At 45.8% G+C, this 9982-nt stretch overlaps 1 protein-coding gene across 1 annotated transcript; it reads right to left on the bottom strand.

The window, feature by feature from the left end:
* Nucleotides 1–750: 750 nt before the first annotated feature.
* On the bottom strand, nucleotides 751–8012 carry LOC135321858 (deleted in malignant brain tumors 1 protein-like). Its single transcript, XM_064488602.1, has 6 exons — nucleotides 7973–8012; nucleotides 7230–7541; nucleotides 5469–5501; nucleotides 4737–4912; nucleotides 1960–2342; nucleotides 751–1107 (listed from the first exon to the last, which is right to left on the bottom strand). The coding sequence occupies exons 1-6, from the start codon at nucleotides 8010–8012 to the stop codon at nucleotides 816–818; spliced, it is 1236 nt and encodes a 411-aa protein (XP_064344672.1). The 3' UTR covers nucleotides 751–815.
* Between the last annotated feature and the right edge of the window lie 1970 nt (nucleotides 8013–9982).

Below are 9982 nucleotides of genomic sequence, written 5' to 3'. Positions count from 1 at the left end.
ACAACTTTGAGGGTACTGAGTCTAGCACAGGCCTCTTCCTGTAAGATACAGAGATGAGATAAAGTGGGTGCTGCCCTTCTTTTCTGGGAGGATGTGGAAATATGCTAGTCTTTCTTTATGTGCTTTTTAGTCTTTCTGTAATGCTTTGAGGGCCCGAGAAACAGACTGGTAGCTCACAGAGCAGTCTGAGTGGTTCTTGTGATTGTGATTCAGACTCTCATTTGCAAGTTTAACCCCAAATCACCAGGGCCACAGCCCAATTTGTTCCCTTTGAAATAGGAAAATCAAGCTTGTTTTAGTAAAAGACAATGAGTAAATGACATGTTTGATTCAACTGACCAATTATTAGAGTTTAAAAAAAAAGAGCAGTGACTTTCTGAAAGACACTAGTTTATTCTTCATAAGACCCTTGGCAAGATCTGAAAATAAATTCTCACATCACCAAAAGGACAGGATCAAAAAGATTCACTGACTAGCATCTGAACATTAAGGAGATTAAAAAAATCTTCAGGTTGGCAATGTGGTACCGAGAGAGAACTGTCTTAACATTTTGTACAGTTTAAGACAATGATCAAGTTCTTGACGGTGAAGAATTAGAAAACACAACACTTTTAGCTACAAAGAGAGTGACATCCTTAGAAGTTTAGAAATCAGAGATGATTTATTTAGCAACAAACCTCAGAGAGAACCTTTTTAGTTATTTTTTTTACCTGTCTCTACCTGGACAGACTCAAATTTGTCAAACTTACTACTTTGCTGAAGAGAAAAAGACTTTGCTTCTAATTCCTAACAGATTCATGTGAAACTTGGAGAAATCACACAAGGGTCCTTCTTTGATCAGTTCTTTTGTGGATTTCCAGTGGCCCCACCGTTTGGAAATGCTCAGTCTGCTCTTCTGTGGCCTCCAGGGGGCCTGTGCCCCTCTTACCCCACTCTGCACAGCCCTGGGAGCAGTGGGAGGAGCGGTCCCCCACTTTGCACACAGCGACCTTACACTGCAGATAGATCACATCGTAGCTGGTGAGAAAGCTGAACACGTTGAACTTGAACTGGGCTACGTTCTTCTGGTGGGAACGGAGGTTGACATAAGTATTGTCTTTGATGCACCTGATGGGAACAAAAACCCCAGGCCAAGAGGATTAACTTAAAGCATAGTGTGAATTAATTCTGGCTCAAATAATCAGGCTTGCACCCAGACCTCTGAATTCCAAATGGAGTTCTTCCCACTACCTACTTTTTTAAAAAAATAGTTCTATGTCATTTTGTCGCCTTTATTTTTAATTTTTATTTTTTAATTCAAGTACTGGGGATTGAAACCAGCAGCTGCCTCTTGCCCCTCCCCTAGCTTTTGGAAATAGGCGCCATGATGCTTCTCATGGGCTTTAGGCTGCTGTGGCTCCCACTGCTCTGAAGCTGCCTTCAGTAAGTGATAAGTTTTTGTTGTCTTCACACTGGTTGCCAGTTACCCATCCATAGCATTTAGCCCCTGTCAGGGGACAAAGGAGCGATAAAGGCAGAATTCTAACTTGACAAATCCTTTGTTCAACCAAAGGAGCTGGAATAAATAATAAAGGAGCTTAGCCCAGGATAACCCACAAGCCCCTCCACGTAGGCCAGATGCCCTGTGGAATGGGGAATGCAATACAGTCATAAAACTTAAGAGAAGGTAAGGGAGGCACAGATATGAAAGAGTGAGATGGGACAGCAGAGTCCGAGACAGCACGGGCTCTGCCCAGGACCCCTTCCTTCTTCAAGGGAAGTTGTCCAGACTTCCTGTAACTATCTGTCCCCACCTGGGATCAAAGGGTAGGTGAGGGCCCAGCCTTTGTCTCTGGGGCATGATGAAGACTCTTTGCACAATGTTATGATTTAGGACTACACTTGTGAAGACACAGGTCCCCTAAAGAAATGCGACATAAATAGAATGGTCAAACAGAGAGGGTCTTCCACTTTCCTTACCCTTGCCGGATCAAATCATATTTGACAGTTGTAAAATCACCAGGGTCTGGAGAAGCCACACAGGTATCCACAAAGAGCCTCAGGCTGGGATTGGCACTGTGGAGTGTGGCCTGGAGGAAGACCTCTTTCTTCTGGCTGGCGTAGTAGGGCCCCCTGCTCCCAGTATGCTGGGACATGGGCAACTCGAGGAATGATATGGACACATCATAGCTGGCACCCTCCCTTGGGATGTCAGCCCCAGGGATGATTTCAACTGCTGACTGGCCGTCCACCCTGCAGGTGAACTTGAGCTGAGGCACCTTGTGCCGCACAGTGACTCGGCCGGGATGGCCCCGTGTCCGGCCTCTGACGGAGTTGGAGTAGCTGAGGGAGCCGAGGCTTTCCTGGGAGAAGAGAAGAGAGTTGGTGGCCAGTGCCCCTGGCTTCCTACCTAACACTTCTTTCAGGAGCAGAGATCTCCCCTTCATGCCCCCTGCTAGATGCCAGCTTGCTGACAAGCTAGAGGGCAGGAGGCCTTGGGCCTGACCTCTCTGGTACCTAAGGCCATGATGGGGTGATGCAATGTCCTTGCTTCTTGGAGTTTGGGGTACATGTAGAGATCCCCCAGTGTGTGAGCCTGGGCTCCCTCCTTCCCTCCTGTGAGGACCAAGCTGTGGGATATGAGGTGGGGTGGGAGTCCGCGCTGGCTGCCCCATCCCTTCACACATTCCACTCCTCTGCCCCTGGTGTTCTCAGGCCACCACTGACCATCCCCCATTCAAGCTCTTATCCTCTCTTCTGGCTCCTCCTTGCTCTTGACCCAGACTAGACCTGACTCCCTGTGAGCTGTGGGCTTTGCTTTGCTGACCTTCGCCCTCAGCCTTGCTCCTTCAAACCCAATGTGATTTAAAGGGGCCAAGGGGGCACTGAAGGCTGACGAACAGGGGGCCACTGCCCCGGCAGCCTCATCCCACAGCCCAGTATGTCATCCTTCCCAGGGACGTTTGTTCAAGGAAGCCTCGGCCTGTGTGACTCAGATCTAGTGACACTCTGCCTTGAAACCTGCCAAGGTCTGCCCTGTCAGCTTAGAGCAGTGTTTCTCCCTGGTCTGCCTTTTCTTTTTTCTTTTCTCTTTTCTTTTCTCTTCTCTTCTCTTCTTTTCTTTTCTTTTCCCCCACAAGAACCAGTATCTCTTCTATCCCTTGAGGGTGGTGTCACCTTCATGGAGAAGGCACAGCTTAGAAGGAAAGCTAAACTCCAGACCAGGTGGCCCTGCCCCCTTCTAACCAGGACTTTGGGCTTCCCACTGTTCCCCGGCCTGAGTCTCTCCTGCAGGCCCTCCAAGCGGGCTGCTGCCTCGGGGCATCCGCACTGGCTGACGCCCTGCATTGAGCCCTCCTCCTGCTCCTCTGCACCTGCTCCATCTCCTTATTCAGGCTTCAGCTCCTTGGCCAACCTATTCAAAGTGGCTTCCTTCCACCCCAAAGCAATTTCTATCCCCTTCCTTGTTTGATTGCCTTCTTAGTCCTTTTCACTGTAAAGGACTTGTTTGTGTGTTTATTCGGGGCCCATCTCCCCTTTCTTGAATGTAAGAGCCACAGAGCTGGGGCCCTGTCAGTCTTGTTGGCTGCTGTGTCCTCAGCACCTAGAAGGTTGCTCATTTATAGAGTCTGAAATCAGACACAGGACATTTTGGTGACAGTGTTTCCCCTGTGGGTGGCCTGGGGCTGCAGGTGGTTCCTGACTTGCTATGTCCTCTGGCCCCAGCACTGTGGTCAGCACATGAGGTTTGCTGGGGGAGCTGCCCAGCCAGGGCCAGAGAGGACAGTGCAGGGTCCTCCCTGATGGCCTGGAAGCATCTGGGGGCTACTCTTCTCCCAGACACAGGAGGGCTTCCAGCGTGGCTCCTGGGGCAGAAACCTCTGAGATAAAAGGTAGAATTTTTAGAGCAAAGAGGATAAGAATGACTGTGGTCTGCACAACCAAACAGACAAAGTGTGAAGTATGGAGCTGAATTGGTTATTTGCCATCATGCAGACCATTTGAATAAATTCAACCTCCAACAATACCAAGTGTTTTGTGTGTGTGTGTGTGTGTGTGTGTGTGTGTGTGTGTGTGTTTTGGCATTTGTCTAAATAGGGTTGTGAAAGAATAGATGAATGGCATGGGGATCTTGCTTTGGAACAAGTTACATTATTAAATGTATAGACCAAAACAATTTTGTGGTTATATACATTCTTCCTATATATTTAGTATACTTGTTTCCTTAACTTCAATGATATTATTTTGTGAAATAAGCAGGTGGTTAAGGAAAGTGAAATAGACATATACATTCAATTACATATAAACGTCCTGTTATTTGCTTTCCAGATTGGGAAATATAGCTCCCTACTTGGTTATAAACACGGGAGTGAGACTGTCTTCCCCCATTCCCAGCACCATAGCTTGCACATGGTAGGTGTGCACTAATGCTGAATAGAGAAGCATGTTGTGAAAAGTGCTTTGGCTTTGCAGCTAAGAGAACAGCACCTATCTATCAACCCATACATTAGTCCATCAGCCGTCTACACTTGTTACTATGTATTCCAAACTCAGAATGTATCCCAAATTCCCCAAAAGAAGGAAAGCTTCAGACAAATTAGTGAGCTGCTCCAAGTCTCACTGAACTCAGAAACAAAGTCACAGCTTATGCCTTTCCTCTGTCTCTGCTCAGGTTTTTAACAGGTGGTTGAATTTTCCAAACTTCTCTTTTTGACCTCCATCCACAAAAGGGTACCACCACCTTGTCAGATTCATACCTGTCGGATGGTGCCACAGTGGCCATAGGGAATGTTGAAGATCAGGTAGCGCCCTGTGAGTTGGGGGCGACACAGCTCATCATTTAAATGGATGTCCCAGGAGGAGTAGCCCAGCCTCCGGAGGTAGCCTCGGTCAATGACGACTTGGAAGAGGTGAGGCAGGCAGGAGAGCTGGGCTGCAGGAGGAGGAGGATGGGGAGAAACTCACAAAGAGAACCTGGTACACTGGACATGCAGTGTACTCAGGGGTCTGAGTGTTTACTTTCTAAAAGTACCACGGACAGTGCCCTACGTTGGGGCTAGCTCAGCTCTCATCACCCCTTACCATCAACTTGACTTTCTTTATCTATATCCCCTCCACCTTTCCAAAAGTCACAACATGTCCGTGGGGAATCCTACCCACAGCATATGTCCCGTGGGCCCTGAGTCAGAGCCCCTTCTGAGGATTTAAAGGATAGTTCGTTTCACATGTTGAGAACACCTGAGCCTGAACATGTGTCTCTCTGGACCTTTGTATGAGAGGTAGGGTGGAAAAAGAGAGTGGAAGCCGAGGCGCAGGGTACAAAGGAGCTTCTTCCCCAACTTCCTAAAGCTCAGCAAGAGGATGGAAATACAAGAGATCTCAGAGAAGACACAGGAGCTGGCCCCCCTCACAGCCTGTTCTTCCCCTGACAGTGGCTCTCTTAGCTCCCCTTTCCATAGCCTCACACCCAGGAGAGGGGAAGACTTTACCATTGTCCTTGGGTACAACAGAGTCAGCTGGACCTGGTAGGGGAGACAAGGAAAAGCAAATGTCAGCTGTGCAGATGCACTGGGAGGGGGCAATGTAGCCAGCAAGAGACTTGAATGGTAGGCAAATGGGCTCCTTTGATTCAGCTCTTAAAGCTGGAGCATGATGGCATGAAAATACTCCAGGGCAAGGCAAAGGAAGGGCGGGCTCAGGGCCTCCTGATGGAGCTGGAGGGAGGGGTTCTGAAATGTGTGATGCAGTGTTGAGAATATGGTGTCATCAATACCAAGATCTGTTGGAGCAAGAGAACAGTAAATACAGGGCTTTGCAGGTTATAAACACTGTCACATGGGTGAACGCTGCGTGGTGTCCCCTCCTATGCACATGGCATGCTTGGCAGCTCAGGCTGGGGACTATGCGGTCTGTGGCTATCAAAGGCCTCCCGACCCGGAAGCAAAGCAAGAGAGTAACCCAGGGCGGGGGCCCAGGCCAGCAAGCATGGCCAGCCAGATTCACTCGGCCCTGCAGACACTGTCAGCCCCAGACCACTGGTCCTTTGCTTGCTGCACATGATGAAATGGAAACCCGTTGGTGTATAATCCAAGAATGGAAAATGAATTACCATTTTCAGTGGGGCCCCCGGCAGCAAGAGGAATGAGACAGTAAAAGTGAGGATCTGGAAGATAAGGACCCCATAATCCCAGGCAGACTCACACTCCACAGCTCTGTGGGATTAATGTTTGTCTCAAAGGGTCTCAGAGAGCTTTTCTATTTGGGCCCCATTTCTATGCAAAACAAGAGTAACTCCCCCATAAAGGTAAAATGAACAGCAATGATCCCTTGTATTGACTGGTAGAAAACTAAGAATGGAAGAGATAAGGTTAGCTTAGACTTGTTCACCTAATCTTAGAATTCCATCACGCCATGAGATTTCTGTGGGTAAATTTAGGACAGATATAAGGAAGTACAACTCCACACAGAAGGAAGTCAGCCTCAGAATGCCAAGACACATATTTGGTGATAAAAACTATCCCAGGTATATGCTGAATCTGAGATGAGAGGCACACCAGGGGAACCCAGGACAGGGCAGGGTCTGACTTCTGAGGACCAGGTCAAGGTGGAAAAGAGAGTCTGTCTAGCACTGTGCCCTTGCTGGCCTTGTCAGAGGTTGAAGGGAGGCAGGCAAGTCTTACTGATAGCAAGTTCTAGCTCTGTCTTTTTTTTTTTCCCAAACAAATGCAATGTTTTTTTTTTTCCTTCCTTAATTTTTTTTTTTTTTTAAACAAATGACACGTTTCCATCCCCTTCCAGCAAAGGCCTGGAGGAGGGGTAGTTGAAAATGGCAGTCGATTAAAAAGGCAGCAACTTTTATAAAACCAATACGAAGGAACCAGCCCAGGGTTCAAAGCTGAGATGCCACCCTCATGCGGGAACACAAACATGAGTGTGGCCGTCATCATTTTATTACACTGCTGCTCCTTTCTTTGGCCTCATAATCTTTTAGCTGTATTTCTGGACAATTATTGCGCTGAATTGGAATTAGAACTGGTTAATAAAATACCACGCCTGTATGATTAAAACATTTACCACAACGGTTATATAACAAATACGCCCTTGTTATCTTAGAATCTGGGGCCTTTGCCAATCTGAAATTCCTCGAGGTGTTACTTTGAACCTTAGGAATGCTTGGAGAGACCAAAAGGGACGGAGCCTTAGGAACACCCCAGGGAGGGCCTGGCCTCAGCTGGGGGGAGCTCGGGTACCTGCGCAGACCACGCCCGCATCCTCCCCGTGATGGCAGTTGTGCCGAGCCCAGCCCGCGTGGGCGCAGCGCTCCAGCGCATCCTCGGTGCCCGCACAGCGCACGTTGTCCAGCAGGATGGGCCCGGAGCCCGCGCCGAAGCTGCCGCGCCCCGGGGCGCCCAGCGCGCGCCCGCAGCCCAGGACGCGGCACACGACGCGGGCGTCCTTGATGTTCCAGCGATCGTCGCACACCGTGCCCCACACGCCCTGGTGCCGGACCTCAACCCTGCCCTCGCAGCGGCTGCGCCCGCCTGCCAGGCGCAGGGGCGGGTCTGCGGGAGGCAAGAAAGCGAGTCAGCATCTCCGGGTGTCACTTGCCATTTGCAATAGAAAAAAAACACTGAAATGAGTTCTATGTCTGTTTTCTCTCCCTCTCCCCCTACCTTCCTCTCTGTCACACTCACTCTTTCCTCGAAAGTAAAACCTTTATTAACCAAGTCTCTCAAGGAATGGCCATTGTAGGCAGCCTAATTTTCCGGATACTCAAGAACTTAATCTTTAAATAAAAATACTAAAAACCCAAAGAAAACCAAACAAAAGAGGCACCCCCCACCCCCAGAAATCTTTGCTTAGACAATTGTTCTAAAATATGGCACTGCCCTGACTCACCAAAACAAATTCATCCAATGAAATTTCTTTTATTCTTGATGAATAAAGTCAACATTATAACTGTAAGAACTCTATGGGTACAAATTTCCAGTACTAAAGTCAGTCAGTCCGGGGGATGTAATAACATACACCATGGTGACTATAGTTAATAATACTGTATTGCGTACTTCAAAGTTGCTAAGTGAGATCTTTAAAGTTCTCATCTCAAGAAAAAAATTATAGCTATGTTTGATGATGGATGTTAAATAGAATTATTGTGATCATTCCATATATATATAATGTTAAATCATTATGTTGATACCTGAAACTAATGTTACATATCAATTATATCTCAATAATTAAAAAAAACCCCTATATTATGTAACCTAGCTGTTTCATTCCTAGGTATTTACTCAAGATAAATGAAAACATATGTCCACAGAAAGATTTGCATATAGCAGAATTCTCAACAATAGACAAAAACTGGAAATAATCCAAATGTCCATCCACAGGAGAATGGATAAATTGTGGTATATCCACATGATGGAACATTACTAAGGGAAAAAAAGAAATAAAGTTACCAATATATGGAACCACCTGGACAAATCTCAAAAACAATTTGTTGAGCAAAAGAAGTCAGCAAAAGAGCACAATGATTTGATTTCATTTATATGAGATTCTAGAAAAACAAACCTAGTCCACAGTGACAAAAAACAGGTCAGTGGTTGCTGGGGCAAGTGGAAGGGCTTTACTGCAAGGGGTGAAGGAGGGCACTACTTTCTGGGGTGATGGAAATGCCCTAGATCTTGACCGTGGTGGTGGTTACACAGTTGCATACATTGGACAAAACTCACAGATGTGTGAAATTTATTGTATATAATTATACTTCAAAAAAGGTGATTTTAAAAATAAAAGTAATTTAAAAAATAAAGCCTATCTTATGTGGGTGGTGCCAACATAATGTGTAAAATTATTTATCTTCATATAAATTGGCTGCTAGAGAGTATTTTTCAATTTCCTGCTCTGCTCGGCACATAGAAGATGCTCAGTGAATGATAAGAGGCACCCCTGGCGTCAGTTTCTCTGAAACTGAAATATCCTGGGCCAGGATGGCCTCAGCGTCTCTCCTCATCTAATTTGTTGCTGTGGTAACAGAAGAAAGATAACCATTCTTATCTGAACTATGAATAAAGGCATATATCTCCTGAGTGAGGCCTCAGGAGGTGAATTAGGAGCTTCCAACCCCCAAAAGTGTCTGTGCGCACACATCTCTGTCTGCACATATACACCTAAAAGCTATAAAAGTTTTCTGTAAAGAGTAGGAAATCTGAATGAAAAAGAAACACAATCTTAACAGTATTAATGATATGATCATTTTAGTGCTTAGAAACAAACAAAAATTACCAGGTAAAGGGGCCATTTTTTCAGCAACTGAAATTGAAACTGTAAAAAAGAAAAACCAAGCTTAAAGAATGCAGACCCTCGAAGTCACATATTTATATTCAAAGCCAAAAAAGAACCAAACATCTCCTCTGAGTTTAGACACTAATGCTTCTGTTTAGGTTTCTCCTTTGGTTTGGGTGCAGAAAGCAGTCTATTAAGTTTTATTTTCTTGGCTTCAAAATATAACAGGTGGTATTGTGTGCTGTTTATTCTCCAAAATCAACTATTGTTATTAAATGGTCAGAAAAGCAGCTTTATAAATGTACTGAATTTTTGAAAGGAAGAATTTAAAAGCATTCGATTTTTACAGGGGCTGAAAATGAAGAAAACCAAGTCAGATTCCAGAAATATTTTTAGGTAAGAGAAAGATCATGTCTGGGAAGTGTAATTTCATATGAAAATATACAGAAGGAAGCAAGGTAAGAAAAGTAACAGTGGACTTTTCTGATAGAGTATGGTGTACAAATTACCGTAAAACTAAGGGCTAATCTAGCAACAGTCATATGATCATTACCAGGTGATGGTGTCACTTCTGTTGGAATCAGATCTGTGGCTGCCAAAAAAAAAATTTTTTTTTCCAGTGAAAAGCAAGTATTAACATCTGACTTCATGACATTTTACACTGTAGAACTGTAAGTTTATGACAACAAGCCTGTTCCACGAGCTGCGTATAAGAGAATCC

Source organism: Camelus dromedarius, chromosome 8, assembly GCF_036321535.1.
Source record: "Camelus dromedarius isolate mCamDro1 chromosome 8, mCamDro1.pat, whole genome shotgun sequence".
Taxonomy (NCBI): domain Eukaryota; kingdom Metazoa; phylum Chordata; class Mammalia; order Artiodactyla; family Camelidae; genus Camelus; species Camelus dromedarius.
The sequence above is the reverse complement of the archived record's forward strand: the minus strand, read 5'-3'. Positions and strand labels throughout refer to the sequence as shown.